The following is a 25,969-nucleotide window of genomic DNA, read 5'->3' as shown; positions in this document are numbered from 1 at the left end:
TGCTCATAATTTCTGAAAAAATGGTGCAAAAATCAAAATATCTGCTCACAAAATATCTGTTCAACACAACTTCATCTGTCTCTGGCAGAAGACTCTGAGAAACTCCGAGTTTCAAGTTAGCGTAGTGTAGAGAGAACTGATTTTATGTCCAGTATATGGCACCTGAGGCTGTAGAGGGCAGTTTAAGATCAGTTACAAGTTCTTCTAAGAGCTTAAGATGATGTTGCACGTTATTTTATGCAAAATTATTATCATTAAAGTTAATTTTAGAGAAACTATGTACACTTCTCACAGGTGTTTGGGGAAAAATGATGGCATCATCCTAAGTCTATTAAAATACCAAGTTCCACAAGCAGGAACCCAGGAGTTGCTCTCTGCTGGTAGCTGTGCGTGTCTGGATAATCATCAGCCATTTTGCAAAGCTGCAATCTCACTTCCCTAAATGACGACCATAAAACCAGAACTCTACTTAAGTCCCGTGTACGTGCAGCTGCAGTGGCAGTGAAGGTGGAGAACCTCCCTCTTCCCACTACCTGCTCTGGAAACTGCTCAACAACCAACTAGGGACAACCCAGCCGGATACAGCATGTGAGAGCCCTCCTGAGCACATCAGTTACGCCAGATGCAATTGCTGTAAGGAACTAAAAAGAAACATTTTCTGAAGCTGGGAAGCTTTTATAGAGGAAGATGGAGAACCCACTTCTTTTATTCCCCCAACTAAATATTTCTGCCTCAAAGGATAAATCCTATTACAAAGTCATGAAATCAACAACTAAAGAAGAGCCACATAAAACAAGCAAGCCTGGGTAAGTTTTAAGGTCCTGCTGACACTCGGTGTTCTGTTTACACAGAGGATTCTTCTAACATATCTTGTGCCTTTGAATTTAGGGTGCACATAATTTTATATTTGACTTATGTATATGAAAACTCACGAACAGCAATCCTAGGAGTTGTATATGAAAAATATTAATTCATTGTGGAAATATTTCTTAAGAACAAGAAACAAATCAAATAATAAACTAAGAAAATAGGAAAGGAAGATTTTAAGAAGTTCGGAGAAGTGCTTCTTTAAAGCCTGAATGTGATCCGGAAAAGTTTCTTTTTACAAATTTCAAATGACAGGAAGCAATACTTCCTTTTTCTTTGTGAAACATTAAAAGTAGAAGATGCTGAGCTAACTGTTTATGTTCTCTAGTGTGAAATTTCACCCTCTTATCTTTAAAATAAATGAACAAGATACTGAAAATATTTCCATTTCATAGAATCATACAATGTAGTGGGTTGGAAGGGACCTTCAAAGGTCATCTAGTCCAACCCCCAGTGCTTCATATATCAATTTGTGCTAAGCCATAAAGAAAAAAAGAATCATATGTAGCAGAAGTAAAATCAACATTACTATAAGTGAACATAGTGGGATCTATGATGCAGAAGCAGAGATATTAGTCAAAGGAAATATTTGAGGGAAAAAATAAGCTTTCAACAAGGTTGTTTGAAAAGCTACTCTAATTCTGTTGTAGAGCTAAGCAGAAGAGAAATAGGCTGAGTCTTCTCCTGCAGAAATCTGAATTCCATGAAGGTGATCATCTTGGTAAACCTGGAAACTTGACAAAAGCAGCAAGGTAAGCTTTCTAAAAGAGTGAGTTGGTGAGGATACCTTTCAGGAAGTGCCTGTGTGACTCAGAACATTTCCTGTGTTTGTGTGTGTGCATTCAGACTTGACAGAATAGTGCTTTCAACATCTATTTAATTAAAAAGTTAGCAATCTAAGCCAAGCATACAACACTACAAGGTTATCTGGTTCGCATCAAGGTAACTCATCACTTGTGGTTTCACACCACTAAGTGTAGACTGGTCCCCATACACTTACAGATACATTTGAACCTTTACTCATGCCAACAGTATTTTTATTAGTCCACTGACTATATCAAGCAAGTATCAACTTAGAAATGTAGCTGACAAATTACTACTTTCAGGAAAATAATAGAACTAATTGAAAAGCAGGTTTTCCAAAGAATTCTGTGATGTACAAATGCCAGATGTATGTCAAATACTGAATGTATAGTTCCTTAATAATTGCAGTAATTTTTGAATAGTCTTGTCTCCAAAATTCAGATATTGATGTTTAAACGCTGTTGTAATATTGTCCCTCTTACACTGTTTCTCATAAAGATGCAGAGTGAAATCTTGATTTTGTTGAATTCAGAAAGAGCTTAGTTCCTGACTTCAATGAGGTACCAAGATCTCACTGATGTATTAAGAATAGCATTTGTAGGACTTGACTGAAAAGAAGGAATGCTTAAAGTATTGCAACTTCATGGCATAAAATTTGCTGCCCCTTTCTTTCTGTCACAGATCACTTCAGAACACTTTAGTGCTTCCCATGCTATTCTGTCTTAAGCTTGTTGAACCTTGTTTAAGCAGTTACTACCTTTGGGGCAAAGATGCCTGCTTTGACCAGAATTGTTTCTACAAGCTCTTACTAACTGTGAACACATGGTAGACATTGTATAAAGGCTGTTTCTAGAACTCATGAAAAAGTGGCCGAGAAGTGGATATTTAAACACTGACACCTATTCATCTGGGTAATTAGGCAATGTTTGTTGCTTAGACAGCCAAATATCAAGCCCACCCAAATGACAGAGTGTACTCCTGATCTGGAAGACTTTCTAGTCCATGATCATGGGGGGTTCCGTAACTTTCTTTTTCCTCTCTCTCTTTCTTTCTTGTTTTGCTTGCTGGCAGAAGCCTTAATTCAATGGTTTTACAGTTCACTCAGAAATACAAGACATTGCAATGATGACCAAAAGTAAAACAGTGCTGAGAACACCTTTTTTCCGTTTCTCGGTTCCAGACATGTAAAACCACACTAAGATTGCATCTCAAAAAGAGAAAGCACCACCTCCATGCCACCTGTATGCACAGTATTGGTTTGCTCCTTGCGCCTAGGTATTTCACACAAAGTAGACAGCCATCAACGCATCTTATAATCTGTGAAAAGGCACTTTCAGAAGCAGATAAAATGACAATAAATAATTCTCTGAAGAATTTCCCCTTTTAACAGACTAGCGCTTCCTTGCTCAGCCAACTGCCTTTTACCATGTTACTCTCAGCCAGGTGCCTAACAGGGATTCTGCTGTTCTTGTAGAACAAAAGATAAACCGATAGGTTTTTACTGATCTTTCTCCATATACAGATTAGAGAAAGGTGTAGACTGTTTTCAGCAAAAACGAAAGAAAATTACACTTTTTCAAAGAATAAAGCGAGGTAATAGTTTGAGATTTATGATTTGATTTAGTTATTTTTAATGATTTCCATTTTTCACACAGAGATACTAACTAACACAACTAGAAAGAGAATTTAATTAATCACTGCAGATGGACAGTGTGGTGATAGTGGAAATGCCTGTGACCTGTTAATTAGTTTCTTCTCATCTTTAGAAAGTGGCAAAGCTGAACAAATCTTGGTTTCTGTTTTTGCAGCAACTCATCGTTGCACTCAAGTCTTAAGGATCTGTGAGGCTACTGTGTTGATCCAGTTTCTGAAAGAAAACCAGAAATTTACACTAAGAGTTTCCAAACCAGCAAAGAACCTTTCCAGCATTCCATGCAATTGTGAACTGTGGATGTTGTCAGAAGTCAGAGTTTGTCTTTCACCATGACCATATTAATTTCTGTAGCTACAGGAACCCACTGTTCCCCACCCCACTTACAAGTCCACACATTTCAGAGAACTGCACTTTTTGTTCTTTTCATAACTAAAACACTCCATAAGGGAGTGAGCTCTCATTTTCCCTGACTTCAGAATCCCCCTACTTTACTGGCCTATGCTAATTTACTGAATTTCAGTTCTCTGGTATTTGTACCTCTTAAGAAGTGTTTGTCTCTCTGTAGTTAAAAATTTCATTCCTATAAGCAATGACTTCAGCTAGGAGATATGTGACACCTATTAAATAAAAAGTTCTCCTTTTAGTTTTATGCAAAACCAAGATCATTAATGGCTTAAATTCCTTCCCAAATTGCTTGGAATTTCCTTTCATCTAAACTTAATGTGCCTACAAGATCTTGCCAAAGGAACCCAAACCACGTGAATCAGGCAACAGAATGGCAAGCCTCCAAGAGGAAGGGGGAATCATATTCTAGAAGTATTCAATCCATAAGAAATTGTTCTAACCAACTAACTATGGACAAGTTGCTTATTGATACTTTCAGTTTACTGTGCTTTGCCCCCAAGTGAAAATGTTTCTAAATATTAATATTCATAAATAATGTGATAAAAATTGACATCCCCTTCATGATACAGTTCATCTCCAGGCTTACTCCAGTTCTGCTCTACTAAAAATCAAAGTGCTGTTCAGGTGTGCCTATAAAAAACCAAAAAGGCTTTCTCCAAAACTGTATTTGTGTGAATGAAGTAGGGTGTTGTTTTTTCCTTTCTGCATTGTTCTCTAGAGCAGAATATTTGAAATCAAAGTAAAATACATTGACATCTTTGAGGAAGAATATATAGAGATTTATAAATGGTGCAATGTCTCAGAATAACATGACATTTGAAATATGTTTGTCATAAACAAACCAGGCTATATGTGCTATTACCCTGTAAGACTATCACCTAAACCATTTGCTACAACTATGCTATTGCTACAACTTTGTCTTCAGGCTATAGAATTTCCCCTATTTAATTAAAAATAGACTGTGGTAACACGGCCTCAGACCAAGTGCATTCAAAACCACACCTCTACAAGAGTATTTAAGTTTAAATACATGACTAACCTGGTTCCCTTATGAGTTTTACCATCCTGTATGATCCGAGTTGCCTGACAGATTGGTAGTGCAACACAAACACCAAAGAGAAAAATCTCTGCTATGATTTTTTTTTTAAACAGGGGGGAAAAGTAAAACTGCAGCGAAAATATCAGAAAAAAACTAAACCAAATGCTTCTGAAGTCCCCAAGAGAATGAGCTCCTTTAGTAACATGATCTAATCAAAGGTTTTGTGAAACAGTCCTAAGCAATAATGGTAACAGATAACAGAGGTTACAACAGCTTCATAAATACACAATATGCACAATTATTCAAAACCATGTTATGTTTCTTAAGCAGTGTGTCTCCTGAAGAAGCAGTGAAATGGGGAGAATCTTTTGACAAACTGCTTTCTGAAAAAGGTTAGTCGTTTTTTTCCTCTCTGTGCAGACTGTTAGGATGGAAAATTGGTGGAAAATTGTAAAATCCATTTGTGCACTTAAATATATCTGGCAGTTACCTAAACTAGGTATGATGGGTCATTTATAACAGCATGTGTTTCTGCTCTCCTATGCTTCAGCATGTTGTCAATTACTGAAAATAGTTGAAAATAACTTTTAAGTTTCATATTTTATTGAACAAAGTAATGTAAGAGACAGCAAAGTGTTCCTTGAATGAACAGCAGAATTTCATTGGAATATTGCTCAAATATTCTTGTCTGCAAGACCAAGCCTTAAAAATGAAAATGTGTTCTAGGTACTTGGGAAAAGACTTTGTAACTTTTCACAGAATCACAGAATGTTGGGGATTGGAAAGGACCTCAAAAGATCATCCAGTCCAATCCCCCTGCCGGAGCAGGAACCTAAACGAAATTACACAGGAAGGCGTCCAGGCGGGTCTTGAATGTCTCCAGAGAAGGAGACTCCACAACCTCCCTGGGCAGCCTGTCCCAGTGCTCTGTCACCCTCACTGTAAAGAAGTTTCTTCTCAAGTTTAAGCAGAACCTCCTGTGATACATTTTGTTTCTAAAACAGTGATAGGATCAAAGCTGGATATCATTTGAAAGGGCCCGTTGCTTACATAATTATCAAATGCATATGTATCCCTCCTTCATTTTGGAGGGATGTGTGTTTGATTCAGCTACAGTGCTGGACACTGTGCTTCTCATATCTGTTCCCTGAACAGTGGACATCCATACAATTGCATTACTTCCACAGATTAAGCATACTTGGGAAAGAAAATATCTTCGAAGTAACAATAGAATAAAGCAAATTATAAAGGTGCTAAAAGCCTTTCATTTTAAATTGTTAGTGAAGAACAGTCTACTTATGAGCAAAGATTCAAACAGTGTTTCGGTCAGCCTACATTGATATTCACCTAGAATAAAGTCTGTCACTTTCACACACACCCACAGGTTTTAATTGCTTCTATTTCTAAATTAATGAGATCTTGGTAGTGGATTTTTACAGATGCTGAGAATTCTGTAACGGGAGTTACAGCACTCGGGATCATAATGAAAAATTACACTTATTTTAATTATTTTAAAATACATAAAGGTTTTATCTATAATGTAATGTAGTTCAAATGGAGCACAAGCTATTTTGTTACCTTGCACAGCCTGTGTGAGGAGAAAAACTGTCTGAAATGTTTTTTTGGGTTTTTTTTAAATGCAATTCAACATTCCTGTCTGTAGCTGGATTGGATGCGTTTACGAAGTTTCTGAAAACTGAGTTCAGCGAGGAGAACATCGAGTTCTGGATAGCTTGCGAGGATTACAAGAAAAGCAAAACTGCACATGAACTTTTGCCAAAAGCTAAGACCATTTATGAAACATTCATACAGAAAGATGCTCCAAAAGAGGTACAGTAAAAACTTTCTTCCTGGTACACAGTATTTGACACAACTGCGTCTGATGAAATCTGCTTTTAAGAAGTGCATGCCCAGAAGCAGAAGCAACAGTTAATCACACATTCACTGACGTAAGAAGGCTGCATCTTAAATGTGAAAGCTTTGGAAGGAAATCTGGAAGCAACTGCAATGATTATTCTCACTGTCCTCCATAGTCCCTTCAATATCCCCTCCATGTTACTCTTCTAAATGTAAAGTTGAGTTTAAATGAGTTTAAATATTATATCATAGGAATCAGAGATTCCTAGTGGTCTGTAAAACCAGGAGATAGATATATATATATATATACACACACACACATACATACACACATATACAGGGTATATTTAAGAAAAAGTAATGATCTTAAGTGTTAAAGTTGCAATGAGACATCAGCTAGCATTCGTGAAAAAGTATTATCTGTCTTTATTTAAAGCTAACTCCAGAACAAGAGACTATTCTCCCTTTTTCTTAAACCAGTAATTATCTACTAAATTATTACATAACTGAGATTCAAAAGCTTTTAAATAAGTCAAAAGACTAAAAGAGACTAGAAGAAACTATTAAATTAAACATATCCTTTAAAAGAATAATTATGTTTTAAGCATGGACTTTTTTTTTGATTTATACCCGCCCCCCCTTTCTGCTCCCCAGCTCTAATTGCATATTCTAGGCATGTTACTGTCAGCACATACACAAAAATATGTTGATATGTCAATCCTCACCAACACTAAGGCCTTTTTATATTACTATAGTAGTGCAGAAAGTTTTCATATTTACAGTTTCATTTTACTGAAGCGTGTTATAAAGGATTCATAAATGAGCAAAGGGATCATTTTTTGCCTGCTCTAGGGAGGAGATGAACAGGTTGAGAGATGATGAATTCTCACTGAAATAACAATCAACCTCTTCATCAGGTCTTTTGAATTTAAAATTTCCTGTAATTCTATCAAGTTTGAGCAGCTCAAATATGTCACTCGCCAATGCTCCTTTTCCCTGTATTCTTTTTTTTTATTTGTCAGAATAGGAAAAATTTAAACACTAACTGTTACTTCCTTATAACAAGGGTGAAAAAGGTGTAATTCTCATTTTAAGAGATGGATTGCAAAATGGTGCAATTTCCACCTGTAATTTTCATAGATTATATTTAAGATTTGGTTCTGCTTTTCCTAGGAATTGTCCACTTTCAATGTCCCTCTTTATTTCTTTCCCTGTTGCATGTCTTTGGGGCGGATCTTATGTAAAAAGAAACCTCCTGAGTTTGAAGTAGAACCTGTCCTTGCCAATTGATCAATCTATGAGCAGTTATGGTAGGGCATCAAGAGCTGACACCATCAACACTTAGAAGATTGATGTAAGCGAAAAGATGAGCAGGAGGAAAGGTAGGGAGGGGGCAGGGTGTGAAAGTCAAACTTTAACAGTAATGTAACATTTTCTTTATCTGTCATACTTTTAATTTGGTGCACATAGTGTGGCTGCTGCTGTTCACCTGGAGCAGTTGGCTTTGGTGAGACTTCCTTCCTTGGGTTCAACTGAGCAGCTGAGAACAGCCAGCAGCATTACATTTTAGACCACACAGCTCTGGAACTTGAATCGTTTCTCTAACAAAGTTATATATGAATCCTAAATAAGAATTTAGTCAAACTTCAGACTTTATGTTCTATTTTACCAGTGTCCCCTTGTACCAATGACACTTCTGTGAAGACTTTCTGACAGCTGTTACTGAATGTGAACATACATACCAGCTGCATCAGGGATTCAAGGTCCTCTTATCAGAAAAGACTTTCACCAAAGTACAGTATAATTGCTATGGATAATAACTCAGGAAATGCATGAATGTACATTAAAGAAATATATTTTTCCTCATTCACCAGGTGAATTTGGACTTTCACACCAAAGAAGTCACAAGCCAGAATATTGAACAGCCCATCATCACCACCTTTGATGCAGCACAAAACACAGTCTACAGGCTGATGGAGCAAGACAGCTACCCACGCTTCCTAAGATCTGATCCTTATTTAAATTTGGTTAAGGGGAGAAATCCCAGTCGCCCTACCCTTAGGAGACGATCACGGTCTTTTACTGTCAATGATTTCCAGGGTGTACGACCAGACTTTACCGCTTGGTAACAGGGAAACTCAACCCTCATAAATTCTAGCTAATGCAGCAACTTGTGTATGCTTTAAAATCCAAACCCTTAGCAGGTGTAAATGAGTGGAAAGCAAAGTTATGTGCACTTATACCAGGTCAGAGTTCTGTAGCTGGTGATTAATCTCATTTATTATAGAGAAGTAGGCAACAAATCAGCAAGACATCTTGATATGTTACCTACTTCTGTAAATTCTGTAACAATGTAAAGTTTTCATCCAGTATTTTTTTAAAACTCAAGCAACAGTTGTAATCATATTTGGAGGAGAAATGTGAGTTTCCTGCATAAAAATTCTGTATAAAATATCATTTTATAATATCCACAATATATCCTGGGCCTGTATTATTTAGGACAAAGTTTCATCACAGTTAGAGTCTATATACCCAGACTTTTCACATATTTATGTTTCTGCAATATTTCCTACACTAAGCACAGAGTATTTGCAGTATTTTCTCATACTGCAAAACACATAGGAACATTATTAGGCACAATGTAAAGTTGCATGGATTTTAGCTACAGCCACTGCTTACTTAAAATTTAGCTATTGCATATTTTAAGAGGAATACTAGAATATCTATTTAATTTTTTGGGGTACATTTTGTACTGTTTTCTTATTACGTGTGTTTGTTCTCTATATTTAAGTTATGCTGTATAGATTAGCTTTACAATTGGATACTAATGAATTTAGTATTTGTATTCTAATTTTTTGTGACCAAATGAGCAGCAACAAAGTGCCAAGAATGATATTTTAACACAGTGTGTGTCATTAAATATCAGGTGCTATTTTTATCTGTGTATATGTGTATATATATATAAATATTTCTGCTTTTATTTGTAAATATTCATGCTATACCAACTTCATTACTAAACTTTGTTATAAATTTTTTCTGCCTTTTATTTTGAAAAAGAACCTGAAAATTAACAGCTCTTGGACTCAGGTAGAATAATCTTCAGTTCTACTGGTCATTAATAAACTCTATATGGTTATAGGGGAGGAAAGAGAAATCTCCCCTTTTAGTTCTTTACTTTGAAGTCACGCATATCCTTTTAATAGTCAGTATAGACAGTTATCCTGTCCTTTCAGAACGGACATAGACATGCCTTGAAACATGGGGCAGTTCTGAAAATTTTGAACATTGGTCCAGTTTAGCAAGAGGCTGCAGGATTTCATTGTACTATGTACTATGACTTTCAGTCACTTTGCATGGAATTTAAACTTTCTCCCTTTTCTTCCCCTTTCTATAAGTATTGAAAGTGAAGAGATGCAGTTCCTGAGGATGGGGCTTTATGTTCATTACTAATTCAGGGTGTATATGAACTGCTTGATCTGAGGGTTTCCATGTCTGCTTTACTAACTTTCAATAAATCTGAAGTGATCTACTTAAAAAGTTCTCAGGATTCAGTTTATCACTAGTACATTGACGACTAAAATGTGAAGACTTAACTTATAATTCAATACCAGCTGTAATTATTACCATTTCAATCAAAAGCGTTACTGTGCACAGACTCCAACTCACCAGGAAATGCTGCTGAGCTGCAATGATCTGGGAACCATCTCCAAGCTCTTTGCTTTACCTGGGGAACAGAGAGGAAACATTTCTAACTATAAGGAGTATGATGTGTGCTGGTTTATTCCACTGTCCTTCCCTGATCCCAAACCTCCAGGCACATGCTATTTCTAACTGTGTAAGCGGTCAGAATCTGGGGACAGTGATTCAGGAATAACTTAAATATTTTTAGTGGTGCTGACCTGTATTTCAGTCTCTGTATCAATATCAAATGCAGCCTTGGAACTTGTCAGCCTCTGTTTTTTTACAAACTGCTCCTGTTGTCGTCATTTTTACAGGTGTCACATGAATCAGCGAATGCAGTGAAAGGCAACTTTCTCACCCAGTTTCATTGCTGAAGTCAGTATACTTTTCTGGATAGATTATTTGCTCTTGCTCTTTGACTGTCTGTCCCTTAAACAGGAATCAATTCTGCCAGAAATGTTCCTGCTTCTGATTAGGGAATCTCTAATATCACCAAAAATGTCTCGATACCAAAGTTCCAGATATTTAAAATATGCACATTCCTATGTTTTGTATTAATGTGTTAGAGAAAGAGAATGTGTTTGAGGACACACACACCTGAGCATTAACAGTGGGTCTGTTGCATCACTGGCATAAGACCTACACATTTGCAGCTACATTCACCCCTGGTGTGATTACATTCCTTCATACCAGCTGAGAATCTGCACTTTTATTCTTGCCATGGATTAAATAAATGTAAAAAAAAAAAAGTGCATTTAATACTGTTCCAAAATCCAAACAAATGACAAATATAGTACTTTGAATAAGACTTTTTCTTCTTAGCAAAAAAACAGCTGTTAGTCAAAAGGGTCTGTAATGATAAATATGTCAGCAGGAGCCCTTTGTTTCATTTCACAGACACATGGAAAATTTAGCTTATCTCCAGGGAGGCCTTCCTCAAAACCATCACTTTTGTTGCTAGTCCCACTTATGAGTTTTATAATGAAAACAAACAAATAAGATATTCCTGGTAGCTATTTATGTATGTATGTTTTTCAAAGATAATTATGAACCATAGCTGAATTTACAACAGACTAATGCCATGGGAACTACTGTAAGAAGAAAGTCAAGATAAATTCAGAGAAAGGAAGGCAAGGGGCACAAAGATAAACTAAAATTACATAATTATCTGGCAAAGGTTTTTTTTTTCTACAAGAACCTCCCTTTTAGTGAGAGAAAATGAGTGCTCTGCTATTTAGTGCTCTACTGTAATTCTGGAAGATGAACTAAGCATAGATTTAGTACAAGTCTGTTCTAAAACATGCTGTTCCAGGATCGAGTTAGACGGGATTGATCAGACTAAGGGCTGGCCCTGCACGGATGTGTTTATAGCATGAACCTTAGAGTAGTGCCAGAGAACGTAGTCAGGCTTCTCTAGTTTGGGCAGAATCAATGCCATAGTTATGTAAATCCTCTTGTTTAGCTGACCTAGTGCAAATAACACACTCACAAAGCCTATCGGGTAAGTATTTTTATTGGGGATTATTTTATATAGCAGCTTTTTAGATTTGTATACACCATTCAGCATTCAGTAAGAGCTCTGCAAATACCCCTCTTACCAATGCAATAATTTACCCTACAGAAACACTTCACTGCTTACATATGTGAAGTCTCCAGACCCAAAGTAGAAGGGCAATAATCTGCTAACTTGTATAACACAAAGGTTTGTCTCCTTTATCAATACTTAGGTCTAATTAAATGCTTTAAATTAGCTGAATTGTTATCTACTGTTTTTGTTTAACTTGAGAGAGGTGGAAATACACACACACCTTCTTCAGCTTTTGGGATTTGTTACTGTACAAAAGACAACTTGACTAATTTTTGAACTGACAAAAGACAACACAAATTAAATCTAAGATAAATAATCTCAAATAAAAAGACAGATTTCCATCTTCCACTAAAGTAGGCGATCGGTAATATGGCTCTTACAGGCCCTTGCATGCTGCAACTTCTGTGACTCTCAAAAAGCAGATAATTTTTCTCTCCTTTTCATCCCCAGCTGCTCTGCCTACCTTAATTAACAACTGCTTTGAATGCAGTTCCCTCTCCTTTCCACACACACTGTCAAAATACCTCAACTGAGAAAAAAAAATGGCATATCACCTTCCTCTCTTCAGTAATTCAATATGCTCATAAACTTATGCCTTGCTGAGATGCCTGTCCTAGATCTCACTCTGTTTTTTGCATTTTAGTCAAATGCCCTTTAAGCTCCTGCGTGGCGCTGTACCAAAAATAAAAATGTATTTCCTCTATACACCATCCAGCTTGCTTCCATTCCTACTTTTTTCTTGCTAACATCTAGTTGTTGTCTTCCATTTTTTGTACTCTAATAATTTTAGGCTAGTCTCATAAAAGCTCCCTCTGGTTTTATACCAAAGCTTTTTATCTCTCCTTTCCTAAATGGCATCTGTTTGTGTAATCTCCTCATAAGTCTCCTTACAAGAGATTATATAGATGCCAAGATTTACCATCTAGCCTCTATCGTTGCCTTCTCTATGAAATGCAACTAAAATTAGCAAGCATGAAATACAGTCTCATGGAATTCAATTTAGAGTTTTCAAACAGGACAGAAGATTAAGCTGAAGCCTAACAGGACAATGCTTAACCGTTTTTTCTTCACCATGTGATTTGCCTGTATTTCAGAAACTCTCATTTCTTCCCAACTATCCAGACCCATTTTAAATTTCTGCAGTTAACACTACTCAGGTTTTTCCTTAAGGAAGAGAAGGCTCCTAAGGGTTAAATCTTCATGTGGACTGTCCCCCTGTATGGGACTCAGTAGGAGCTCTCCTACATCATACACATACTTTGCCGAGATTACTTGGGTATGGGGACACAGGAGAAGCCAGAGTCCAGTAGTCACTTACAAAAAACGGTAACTGAGAACATCAGTCTATTTTGATTTTCCCTTTCATTCATTCCTAGCACAGCTGCCTTGGGACAGATATGGGTGATTATGATTCAAGAGCTTTCTGAGGCATAATGCCTACTTTTTGTATATTCTTACACTGGTGCGATTTATACCCATCTCCAAGCACGGGATCATAACATGATCCTATATATTAGTGCTATGTAAGCTTCTTACATGAAGGTCTGTGAAGTCTGATGCTATGTAAATAACAGTGTATTCATTCAGGACATGAGCTGTACCAAATAATTTGCTATTTAGTACTAAATAAGAATCTTCAAGGTTGCACATTTTCTTGAGAATTGTTTCCAATTCTCTTCTCATGTAGATTGTGTTTGTATAGTACTTGGAAATCCTGTATATGAGGAGCCCAGAATGCTGTAAAACATTTTGACAGATTGTTCTTGAAATCAAAACATTTTACCTGAAGGGCATACTTTGCTTGGGTGGAAAATAACAGCTCATTTTCTTATGCAAAACAACTCTGTGGCATATTGAAGACACACAGAGTTATTCACATGGAAAAAAATATTTTTGTGAGTTGACCATGCTGTGCAGTGCTATTGGAAGGCAGGAATTTACATAGTGCTGTGATTAAAATGTATTTGCATCCCGTATGACAGGCATTTCCATGTTAACTAGGATGCCAGCAGTGCTCAGATCATCTTGGCTTCTCCCAACATAAGAAATGCAGTCAAGTCTCTGTTTTCGTGCATTGCTTGGACCAGCAGAACATTAACTTTTTTGTCTGCTGAGGTTACGCTGTACAAGACAACAGTATCCAACCAAACCTGGGTATGGAATGGATTTAACAGAGGCCAAGTGCTGAAGGGCAATAACATATTGAACCTGATCCAGGGGAAACAACAGGGTGTGACCTTTTCTCACATTGCACTCAGGTGAGTACAAAGCAGAACATATATAAATTAAAGTGATTTCTTAGGTTAATACACTAATAGTTTGAACATGAAGAGCTGTTTTACACTGTCTATTGAGATTGGTACCTAGCTCAGAGGAACGAAAAATGACTTGCCTTACTCCCCTAAAGAGCCAATAGCTTTTCATAAAGGATGATAACTTGGTGAAAGTAATGCCTAAAGACAGCTAAAGAATAAAAGATGAGTGCCAGTTAAAAGTCAAGCAGTAATCCTAGAAGGTTCAGGAAATTTAAATAGTTAATAAATCAGTAGTCCTTAGCAAGTAATATTGGCAAAGGAGAAAAGGTTCAATCAATAGATCCACATTCCCTTTCCTACAGGTTCTAGCTCTCCTATGGCCTTTCAAAGGCAGGGGACTCAAAACAAAAATCTATAGCACACTCCTCAGAGTTACAGAAACGTTAAGTGAGAGGCCTCACAGATAAAGTTTTTAAAATACACTGAAATTAGCTGAGTGGATAAGGGCCTGAGCTACTCTGCAAGTATTAGTGCTGCAGACATCAGCAGTGTCAGCTGGATCTAGATTTCCAAAAAGTTTAGAAATAATTCTACATGCAATTTCCAGCCCATCTAGTATATAGTAATTTTTCTTTTTGTTTGCTTGATACTGTTTATTATGAATAGCTAATACATCTGCACCAGCAGCTGATGCATTTGTTTTAATACTAAGATCACTTTTTCTCTCTGAAATTTCAGTAAAATATTAGAGTTTCTTTGCAGAAATTATTAAGTTCCAAGTAGAGGAAGTATATAACAATACTACCAGCTACTTTTTTATGGGAAGAGGTGGCTGTGCCTAACTTCAGTTAGTGTAGTTGTGGTATTTGTACTGGGATAACAATAATAACAACCTTATTACCTGCTGTGTACCTGGAATACCATTGGTTTACGTAGACTAAGCAGTCACTGAACAGTATGTTACACAATGGTGAAAATCCCTCTTAGCTTATTTGTGTTTTTGTGAATTGTGATCAGTATCCTTATAAAATGGAAAAGCAGCTAGATTGCATCCACCTAGTTATTGTCTGTGCTAGTCAGAATACTCATGGTTTTTAGCATCCTTCTGTGGCTGCTAAGACTGACTTAAAAACATCTATCAGCACTGAAAATCTTCAGGAGATGGTCATGTCTGTATCATTCAGACATCAGGAATCACAGAGAAGTTTTAAAAAATGCATCTGTTGCACTGTTTGTAACTTTGTTAAAAAACCCCTATAAAATCATATTATTATTTTAAAAAATTAGGCACAGATCCTTCAACACCCCCTTTCATAAATAGTCTTACAGGAGTTAATTGGACTTTTATATAACAAGAATTATATTAACTCCTCAAAAATGTAGAATAAGTTAATTTATAATCACAATTCTTAGGCGGGTGAATAGTATAATCATTGGTATTAGACACAGAGTAAACATTGAGAAAAAAATGCAATCATTCAAGGATGATGTGTTGCTTAATTTGGTGTCATCTCTGTCCTCATAACTGCACTGACTTTACTGGCATTACACCAAGGAATCTGGAGGAAACTTGCATCAGGACTTTATCTAGAATTTTTTCTTGGCTGAAAATTCAACACCTATTTTGAACTACTCCTAAGTCTTGGCCACTTCTCAGTGAGAACCTAGGGCACTTAAAAGCAAAGTCCTTTTCTAAAAATAACAAGACATAGTAATGCATGTAAATGCCTGCACATATTTTCAGAAGAACCTCCTGTTTGCGACATGAGAAAGGTAGATCATCGATCAGAAAATGGAACGTTAAAAAAAAAGTACAATTTCAACAACAATTGACAAAGAGACAATCTTGCTGTCAAAAAATTCAAGTTGTAGCTATTTACAGTCTGCCAGGCCAGAAAATCTGCAAATAAACATGGTTTGGGTTTTGTGCTATGGGAAGCAAGAAGCCAGTCAGTAAGCCTGCTTGTTGAGGAGAGTGAAGGATGGCAAGGAACATACAGAGAAAGAAAAAAGAGATGGGGAAGAAAGATTAATTATTAAGAGTGAAAGACAAAATTATATGAAAAGGTTTTTGGGATAGAGTGATGTTTCAAGAAGATTGCACATAGAATGGAATATCAATAAGAGGAGAAAAAAATCCCTGCATTGAAAGTATCAGATACTGCACGACTCCATTATCTGTAACAGCATCAATGTGCTAATGATGGCCAGCCCAACACTCTTCACTCCCATTGGGGTAAGTCTTGTATGAATAAACAAAAAAGACAATGGCACAATGGTCTTAGGCCTTCAGGATGTATAAGGTGATGGAGAAGCTTTGCAGATGAAATATGAGAGTAAATAATCATAGTGAAGAATTTTCTAGTTATGTGCACTGAATTTGTTTTCCTTTTTTTTTTCCCAATAAGTCAAATGATCAATGAGAAAAATCACAAGATGATTTCTCTGTTAAGATGTTGTTTAGAACATAAATATGTCATAAGAGAAATTTGCATGTAAATTATTTTTAATTAATATTACTTTTGATAGATTAAGTTAGAATGGTCACTGTTAAAAAATAAGCCATGATTCTGAAAGAAATAATTTTAAAGAAAGTGTTAAAAACAGTTTGTCAATTTGCATTTTACTGTTTGGTTATTCACTTACTAACTGTGTTGTCCTGCTGTCACATTATCTTCAGCTTGAAGATCAGTCAGAAAAAGAAATTCTGCCCTACCTGTGACAGTCAGACAGTGGAACAGAAAATGCCAGTAAAGTGAGTTGTTGTTTATGGCTGTTTTAATTGTGGGAGATGGATGGGATGGGATGATCAACTTTTGAATAATCTGGACAGCTTTTATTTTCCTTCCCCCTTTAAAGTGGTTATGTTTATTTTGATGCCTTGTTGTCATTTCAGCTTGATATTCCCATTCAAGTAAATCCCATGAGGTCAGTGAGATAATTCTCTAAGTGATAAGTAAATAACAAAACAAATAATATTACCCATAAGGAAAAGAAGCAGAATTAGGTTCATGCTATCTGTTTTACCCAGGTCTTTCATTTTAATTTTTTGTTTGACAAGAAAGCTAGTAAATACCAACCAAACAACCTGAAAATTTGTTATATATTTGATAAAAGTTTATTACAGTTACTAAAACAAATTCTCTGCCAATTAATTCCATCAGCACATCTGACAAAGTACTGCACAATGCTATGTTTAGTTTTAATTTGTGTTTTCAGTATACACTGACTGTATTTGCACTCAAATTTCCCTCATGTATGCGTGCATGTATATCTATAAATAGGCATTATTTTGTTCTTTTTGTTTAAATATAATTTTGTGCAGTCCGGATACAACTAAACTGACAGCTACAAAAAAGCTTGTTTGTTAAAGGTGTCAATGCCACAATCTATTGTAATAATTATAACTACAGCTACATAACATGGTGACACTATCACATTAATCTCTTTATAAATTTATAATTAGAAAGTACCATTAGTGGTGATGCTGGGAAATGACTTACTGCTCTCAAACTAACCTGTATAGTTCAGAGCAGGGTTTTGACAGTCAAGCTCTTGGAGTCCCCTTAGGAATATCAAATATTTTTTATAGAATTCTAGTGTGGGGCTCTTTTTGTAAATTAAGAAAATCTGTAATATTTTATACAGAATGAAGTGTTTGGTCCATTTATCAGACTCCGGAGCCTTTTAGCTCCTGAAATACTTATTTTTTAAGTTAATGTATATTGTGGCATAAAGTCAGCATAAAGGTCTTTCCATAGGTGATTTCAGACATCAGTTGGTCAGACAGAAGCATAGCAAACTTCACTTCAAAGGTTACTTTAAAATGCTCTCCTGATGGGTGGGTATCTTGTTAGCCTTGAGAATACCTGCTGGTGTAACGCTAGTCTAGAGGGAAGAGCAGCACAGCCTGTGCAGAGCCTTTTCCACTCTGTTTGCCACCCACCCAACATTTCCCACCCCTCAGCATTGTGGGCAGTGTCTGTGGCTTGTGATTCTTTGCTGAGCCAAGGGTGACCTGCTCTGTTTTTAGTTAGGATGAACCCCTGTCCTCCCTAAGGGATGTAAATATAAGACCTAGGCATGAGGTAGAAAAAAATTATACCCCGTGAGTTTGCATGTCTGAAACCAGAAAGACAAACTGAGAAAAATCTTTCAAGTGCAGAATGACTAATCCCCCTGAAAACTAAGTTGTGAGGTTTTTCAAACAGAAACAGGGTCTAGTTGGAAAATTAGGTTGCTCTTTCCATAAAAAAAATCCTGGAATTTGTTTTGATTTTGCACTGAAAAAAAATGTTTCCAAGTTTTCCCATTTCCCTTTTCTTACCACCAAATGAGAGAGAAAATGCACACAAATTATTCCAGAGCTGCTACAATATTGTGACTACTATTTTCACATAGAATATAAATTCAATTTCAAATCCCCCTGCCTACCATAACCTATATGAGATACATAACCAGAGGATTAACAAGTTGTTTTCCTCTCTCTTTGTCTGGTTAATACATTTCTACTATTTGTATAAAATGTAACTGTTTCAACAAAAGCAACACAAGATACCAATCTATTTAATTACGACTTACCTCTCCAGGTGTTCTTGCAGGTATTGTAAAGTTGATGTGTCTCCTTCCTTGTCTTCTTTTAAAAAAATCTGTATCCAAAATGGTGGGGAGGGGGAATAAATTACTCTGCTCTGGCCTTGCAGTTTGAACTGTTTGCTTTATTTCAAGATTCTTCATTCCCTTTGAACTTTTATGCTTAAAAATAATTCAAATGCATTAATTTTACTAAAATTTAAAATAAGCTGGGATAAAACCTTCCACTGACTCTATTCTGAGTAGATAAAAGGGTATTAGCTCGACAAAATTATTCATCTTTTACTACCTGTCTTTAGAAGTTACAAGAAGAACCGATTAACACTTGAAATTTCTGGCTCAAAAATTTTGGCTGAGGATGTTTGTAAGATTTGATTTTATTTTTTTTTTTTCAAAAATTTCCTTAAAAAAATATTTTAAAAAAATTTCAGTTACAAACCACTGAACCAAGGTTTATTGAAGGAGTGTGGTCCTTATTCTAAAACAAAATAGGAGCTAGGTGACCAAACAGATTTATTCCTGCCTGTTACTGACCTGTAGATATGAGACTACTGTTCATTTGGGGATGCCTGAGGCTGCAAACTGACCAACTGTCAGAAAACTGGGAAAATCAGATAGAAAGGAGGCATGCACGTGCTGGCATCTCCACACGTGCCTGACATTTCCACAGCATGTTTCATTTTCAAGAAAACATATTCTTCCAAGGTTTCAAATGACAGAAAGTGCAAGCAACAACAATAATGCTGGTAAAGGAGGGTCTTTTTCTCTGCTGGATGTTTAAATTAAAAACTCATACCATGGTAATTTTAATCTAAACATAGAGTTGCAGGAATAAAAGACAAGTTTCTTTTATCTATGTACTCGTGGACTAAATTGAATATGACCATCCTTCCCAAGTTACAAGAAAAAGAATTCCCCACATTAGTTCCCATGCCTGACATCCTCTGCCTGTCAGATCGTGCGGCTGTCCTCTATTAGCCTGCACACTAAGCTGTGCTTCTGAACCAGCCTGAACACCTTCATAGCACCCAGGCTGTGTAAGAGCAAGGGTCCATTTAGTTCAGTGTCTCATTTCTAACAGAAGCCTACAGCAAGTTACAAAGGAAGAGGAAAACTATGAATTTAACTCAACTTATAAAGTTGAGAAACTGAAGGAATGTCCATTTATCCTACTACTGTTAGTAGGATAACATTTTAGATAATTCTACTCATTCCGAGCAAAGAGTATCATATAAATTAATACTTAATCCATTTGAACTGGAGAAGAAATTAATAACACACTCTAGAACATTAATATCTCTCCTATGCTTTTATTATAGTTCAACCAATGGCAAGCATTACTGCTATGTCCTGGATGAATAAACAAGTTGCCAATGTCAAATAACACTGTACTTTGAGTCTATATTGCTCTCTACACTCTTAAAAAGGAAAGAAAAAAAAAGTGTTCCAACTTTTGTTGACTTTCTGTCAGTCAGTGCATAGAGCAACATGGATTACTCACCCTGCTCTCTCAAGGAGATGACCAAATAATAGACTAGCTACCACAGACTGCACAGGCAAAAGATCACAATACTATTTTCAAGGATAGATGTTGTTTCCACAGGTCAAACGCTGGGGAAACAATGGCCTGGTCTGAGTCTGTGGACACACTACTAGCTAATAAAGGTAAGAAGTAAGTGAAAAATAATTTTTTAAAAACTTGTGTCAACCCAGTTCACAAATGTTGCTATCAAGTTTTCCCACTCCTCTGAAGTTCAACTCTCCATGCGCTTTGAACCACACCAGCACTTCTGTTGGAGGCAGGGCAGCTGCTGTGCTGAAAGGCAGAGCAGGCATGCTCCTCCAAGCTGCAAACACAATACACTTTCTTGCCAGTGCTTAAGGAACATTTAAAAAGGCAGAAGTGCTCTGAAAGAGTTTTGTTTTATGAAGATAATGGTTGTTAAACTCTCCAATGCAATTGTTCCGTTTTTCCTATTTTTAAAAAAATCTATTCTTAGGTATTCCTATTACAAAGAAATGTATGAATGTTGTGCCTTGATTTTTCAGTCAAACAAAAAAATTATTATTTCTAATATATCCAAAGTCACTTCTCCAAGAGTTCCATTCCTACTGTCTTGAAACCCTAAACAACAGATGATTTAAAAATTCCCTTACCCCTGCCCTATTTTCCTGCAGTAACTTTGTGGCCTGGACCCCGGGGTCCTCCATACTGTTTCTGAATAATATTAATTTGACTAACACAAGGAAATTTGGGTGCTGTCAGCTTTCGTTTCTAAGAGCTTGTGATTTGGATTATTTTTAAAAAATTTCTTCCAAACAAACCTTTTTTTGTTTCATTTTTTTTCCTCTTAAAAGTCCAAAAATGTGCAAACAAAGAAGTAACAAACAGTCCATCTCTTAATCCAAGTCTTAATCATTACTTGAAAGGAGATGGAAGTGCTTTTTAGGCAGGCTCACCTCAGCTCTGACAATTTTCTGCTTGCTTCTTAGATCAGGAGTCAGCTTCAAACCCCTAATTTTCTAGTCACTACAAATCCACTCGTAGATCAAAATCTCCAGGATCCCCTTTTGAGTAGTGTATCAGTGCTAGAGAGACCAGACCAGGGCAGGCAGATGTTGGGAGCATTCCTCAGTTACTCTCTGAAAGAATTGTTTCAGTCACCTTATCATTGCTATGGTTTATCTCCTATTTATTTCTGCCACAACAGCCTCTTAAGATTAACTGCTGGCTGCCAGGAAAAACAGTATCAGACATATAAGTTACACTAAATATATTGCATATATATATATACACACACACAAATACACACACATTTGTGTACATTCATATTTATAATCTGAATTAGTCTTTCTGTTTTCCTCTACTCATCATCTCACGCGTTTTTCCCCAGATGGCTTGGCAGCTTTTAGGACATTTTTGAAGTCAGAGTTCAGTGAGGAGAATGTGGAGTTCTGGCTGGCCTGTGAGGACTTCAAGAAAACCAAGTCCTCCACTAAGATTGCCTCAAAAGCCCAGAAGATTTATTCTGACTTTATACAAGCTGATGCTCCAAAGGAGGTAAATAGTTTTTTGTGTGTACTGTGGGTACTGAGGATGGGAATGAAGTGAAAAGTTCAGATCCAAACCTCCAGGAATGACAGAAAATACAATTCAAAGTGGCTGTACTTCCATTTTCATGTCAATTATTTACATTGTGAGGAACTCTGCAAAGCAAACAAAGACCTCTTATCGTTTATACTTTAAATACAGCCTTCACACAGGCTACGGGTTTATCCCACCCTGTGAAATTTCTGCCTTAAGATTTAAGGAAATAAATGTTCAATATAATTTGTTTTCTCTCACCAGTTTTATAATGCAATAAGCACCATTTCCTCTGTACTTTAGGTACCAAAATATTGGAATGTTAAGGATTCTATTTGTTCTTTTGTACAGGTATTTTTGACTTGATGAAAACTAAAATGCAAACTTGAGAAAATTTCCGTCACAGCATTCAATTTTATAATCATTTAAAAAATGCTTCCTGTGAAGGAACAAATTGCTAATTAATGATTTTTTACATTTTACTCCCTAACAAACTTTTAGACTGATGTTTTTGCCTTTGATAGTGAGGGTGCTTTGAATGTCCCCATGTCTTACATATGATTGAAATCCATTTTGTTATTATTAAAAGCAAAAATCATTAGAAAATACATAGGTCCAAACCTTAAAACAATGCTGAGTACCTTCATTTCTCATTTACTATAAGGTAATCGGTAATTCATAGAACTTGGTTTGGCAAAAAGATGAGAATCAGAAGCAAGATTTTCCCCTTCTTTTTTTCAGTGATGCCATCTTTTTAAAGAGCCAAATAAGATTAAGAATCCAGTATGCTAGAAAACGAAGGGACGACCTTCCTGCTTATTTGCATCAGTCAGGGTATTTGGGAGGAAATTCAAATACAGACTGTCTCCTGTACACAAACAGACCTCAGCTTTCCAATCAAACTGACATTGGTTTCATGCTTTTCTTCCTACAGATTAATATTGACTTCCACACCAAAAACCACATCTCTCAGAATATTTCCAAGCCCACCCTCAGCTGCTTTGATGACGCTCAGAGGTTAATCTATAGTCTCATGGCAAAGGACTCTTTTCCCAGGTTTCTAAGGTCAGAAGCATACAAGGAACTAGTAAACAAGCAACAGAACAGAAATCAGAAGAGATGGCTCCCATTTTTGTGAGAAAATACCTGAGGGATGATGAATTTGTAAACGTCTCCCATTGCAACTCAGTACAGATAATACTCTGTTAAAGTGGTTGTACAAACCAGATCTAAGAATTGCCGTTGACAGCTTCTTTTTAAGTACAATATGCTCATGATACTTTCTAATAAGAGCGGAGAAATAGTCGAGAAGCAGGATGGAATATGCTGAGACACTGGAGCTACCTTTTTAGTAAAGAAGTTTGCCATTGATAATTTTTGCAGTGCTTGCTTTATTTGTCAAGGTGTTTTCACATTTTTAAGCAGAATGTTTTAGTTTTCTGGTTTGCCATTGATTTTTCTTTAGAAGTATGGCCTCAAAATTAAATTCCTTTCAGGAGACTTGAATACCTTTACTGGCTCATTATCTTATTTGTACTTTGTAATAAAAAAAAAGGAAAGAAAAAAATCCTCCTTTAAACATGTTTTATACCAATTCAAAACAGGAGAAGTAGAAATACAGTAGACAACACCATGATAATACTTAATAAATAGGCAGCTGCTTTATAAAAATGTTCCTGGCATTCAGAGCAAATTAATGTTTCATAACACAGCACTCTTCAGCATGACTCTTCAATTTGCTTAGTATTTAATTTAATTTTTTATTGAAAAGTCTCATTTATTAGTTGTGTAGGCATTTTGGAAAAAAACTGAGTAAACACTCATTTGTACATTGTCAATAATTCATTTTCTTTGCGCTTCCAAATGTAGCAGTGATACTGCCGCCATGTACGCATGAAGCAGTAATGTCAATAATTATCACCATTTTTCAGATAAGCAGAAAAATAGGCAGCAGAGAAAGTTTTAGGCAAGTAAGCATGTAAATCAGACCTTAGTCACGGTGTTATTTTTCAAACAAGCAAGATACACTAGGATTCTAGTACAATCTTCAGGTGTCTCCAAATGCGCACACTGATCCCATTCATCGCTATTACAGGGTTTATTGCATATACTTAGGTGAAGAAAAGAGCTGTGGCATAATACTGAAGAAAAAATATTTTAAACCATATGAGGAAGGCAGAATTTTCACTAAGGAAAACAATTTTAAATACAGGAGTCAGCAATAAGATTTTTCTAAAAAAAAAAAAAAAAAAAAAAAAAAAAGGAAAATCTTTCATTTGATACTGATTTGGTCCTTTTGATTCTTTTGCTTCAGAGCTGCTCTAATTCTCTCAGAGTCTCTCCCTGTTTGGAACCTGTTCATGCCTTCTATATACTCATGCCTTCTACACACCATCACATCCTTTCTATTTTATCAGACTTTATTAAGGAATTAATTCATTTAGACAATAAAGGATATTAAGTAGTCTGAAAGCCCCAATGTGCTGCCTGGTTACGTCCTTAGGTTAGTGTCCTGCCACAGCTTACGTAGGTAGGTAAGTAAGGTGTAAAATATCTCTTCTTTGTTATCATCATCTATTCAACCACCTAGTTTTTCTTCTTGCTGTCTGCATTTCTTTCTCTTCTCTTTCTTCCCCAGTACTAGTGGTTAACAGAGAAATGAGTACGATTGCTGAGGCTGAGCTACAAGGAGGATGTGGGTTTGTTTTGTGGGTAGTCCCACAGCTACCAGTCATTTTGCAATGATACTTCAGTGGAAAATGGCAACTTCCGCCTGCAGCACAGCCTTGGTATCCTTCCCTTTCTGTGCCAGGGGATTTCTGCCGGGTAAAGTCATAGCAAAGACAGCAGTCAGGATTGCTGAAATTACATTATCTACTCAATTTTCCATTCTTACAAATCCAATTCTGATTTTTGGAACAGAAAATTCTCACATGTAGGAAGAAATGGGATCATGTCACCTTTCTCAGTATGGCAAGTAGAAAGCCAAAAAATTCTGCTCTACCAACCGTTTGGGACCTAGGGATAAAAAAGTACCTTGAAAATAGATGCGTGATCATGAAATGTCTTTGTGCTCTTTAAAACTTGCACAATTCTGGCTTTACCCCACCACAAACAGAGCTAGAAAGTGATAGAAAGATGGCTGCAAAGGATCTCTAATTCCTGACTGAAAACACAGCATAAAGAGAAGTTAAAAATATATATAAATAGTCAAACTTGATAAAAATAATGCATGTTTTTATTCTGGTAACTATGTAAAAACAACAATACAAGGCATCATGTCCACATGATATCTGTCTGATTCTCTATGATCAACAACATAAATATTGTCAAAAGACTAGATTCTTCTTAACATTTTAGCATGACATTCATTTTAATAATTACATAATAAAGCATCATAAATGGTTTTAACATATTTTCAATATAGAATGTTTTAAGAGAAATGTATAGTAATTACACTTTCAGGTGGTATCACAGACTCAAGTGTAAAGTAACAGTACTAATCTTTTCATAAGTCCCTAATTAAAACTATGCTAGTTTTGATTAACTACCAAAGTTAATTAAACTTAAATAAGTGTGATTTAGGAGATTTAGCCTGAACTTTGCCAAAATCCCAGAACTTCACCAAGGACTTCCAATGTGAGCTTGGCCCAGTTGTATAACCTGTCATGCAGCAGTTATGAAATTGAGAAGTTACCTCCATTTTCCATCAAAATGTAATATATTTATGCCCTTTAATATTTGGGGAACATGCAGACTCTCCAGGAAAGCAGTATCTGTGTTCAGGCTGCAGAGTGATCTTTCAGAGCAAAACCACTTAATATCAGAGTAATATCTTCATTGTCAAAGCCCCTGAAGTTTGAAAAACCTGGATATAAATTTTGTGTAGAGAGGTCACAACTATCATAAGTTTGTACATCACCTATTCCTGGGGAACTCAAGCACTAACACGTTACCAGAATTATTTATCCTAATCACAGCCCTGGGTTGCTGTGGGAAAAGAAAAGAAGACTACTAGAGTAGTGTTAATACCAAATATAATAATTCAAGAATTATCTTACAGAAGTTATGGTGGAATTTTTAGGGAAGTTTTGGTGTGGTTTTCTTTTGCTAGCCCATAATAAAAAGAGGAAGAAAATAC

The 25,969-nt window shown here is 36.2% G+C and overlaps 2 protein-coding genes across 3 annotated transcripts; both read left to right on the top strand.

Moving 5' to 3' along the window:
• Positions 1-480: 480 nt before the first annotated feature.
• Positions 481-8,914, top strand: RGS18 (regulator of G protein signaling 18). Of its 2 annotated transcripts, none has more exons than XM_010167542.2 (5): positions 481-806; positions 1,518-1,619; positions 5,100-5,161; positions 6,433-6,599; positions 8,501-8,914. In XM_010167542.2, exons 1-5 carry the CDS (start codon positions 688-690, stop codon positions 8,753-8,755), a joined length of 705 nt encoding a protein of 234 aa, XP_010165844.1. In that variant the 5' UTR covers positions 481-687; the 3' UTR covers positions 8,756-8,914. The 2 variants fall into 2 exon arrangements, with proteins under 2 accessions (XP_010165844.1, XP_028940693.1); XM_029084860.1 differs by having other exon boundaries at positions 688-806; positions 5,097-5,161; positions 8,501-8,755.
• A 7,980-nt stretch (positions 8,915-16,894) lies between these two features.
• Positions 16,895-22,966, top strand: RGS21 (regulator of G protein signaling 21). Its single transcript, XM_010167541.1, has 4 exons — positions 16,895-16,905; positions 20,332-20,408; positions 21,638-21,804; positions 22,763-22,966. Exons 1-4 carry the CDS (start codon positions 16,895-16,897, stop codon positions 22,964-22,966), a joined length of 459 nt encoding a protein of 152 aa, XP_010165843.1.
• The last annotated feature ends 3,003 nt before the right edge of the window (positions 22,967-25,969 follow it).

Source organism: Antrostomus carolinensis, unplaced genomic scaffold (assembly GCF_000700745.2).
Source record: "Antrostomus carolinensis isolate BGI_N321 unplaced genomic scaffold, ASM70074v2 scaffold6725, whole genome shotgun sequence".
Taxonomy (NCBI): domain Eukaryota; kingdom Metazoa; phylum Chordata; class Aves; order Caprimulgiformes; family Caprimulgidae; genus Antrostomus; species Antrostomus carolinensis.
Note: the sequence above shows the minus strand (reverse complement) of the source record. Positions and strands in the feature narration are given on the sequence as shown.

What these genes read in the sequence shown, in the direction of transcription:
- RGS18 (XM_029084860.1), top strand. Translation starts at nt 688, where the DNA reads ATGGAGAACCCACTTCTTTTATTCCCCCAACTAAATATTTCTGCCTCA. An exon ending in CAAACTGCTTTCTGAAAAAG is followed by an intron (nt 5,162 to 6,432) that starts GTTAGTCGTTTT and finishes TCCTGTCTGTAG; the next exon opens with CTGGATTGGATGCGTTTACG. An exon ending in AGAAAGATGCTCCAAAAGAG is followed by an intron (nt 6,600 to 8,500) that starts GTACAGTAAAAA and finishes CTCATTCACCAG; the next exon opens with GTGAATTTGGACTTTCACAC.
- RGS21 (XM_010167541.1), top strand. An exon ending in CACACTACTAGCTAATAAAG is followed by an intron (nt 20,409 to 21,637) that starts GTAAGAAGTAAG and finishes GTTTTTCCCCAG; the next exon opens with ATGGCTTGGCAGCTTTTAGG. An exon ending in AAGCTGATGCTCCAAAGGAG is followed by an intron (nt 21,805 to 22,762) that starts GTAAATAGTTTT and finishes TTCTTCCTACAG; the next exon opens with ATTAATATTGACTTCCACAC.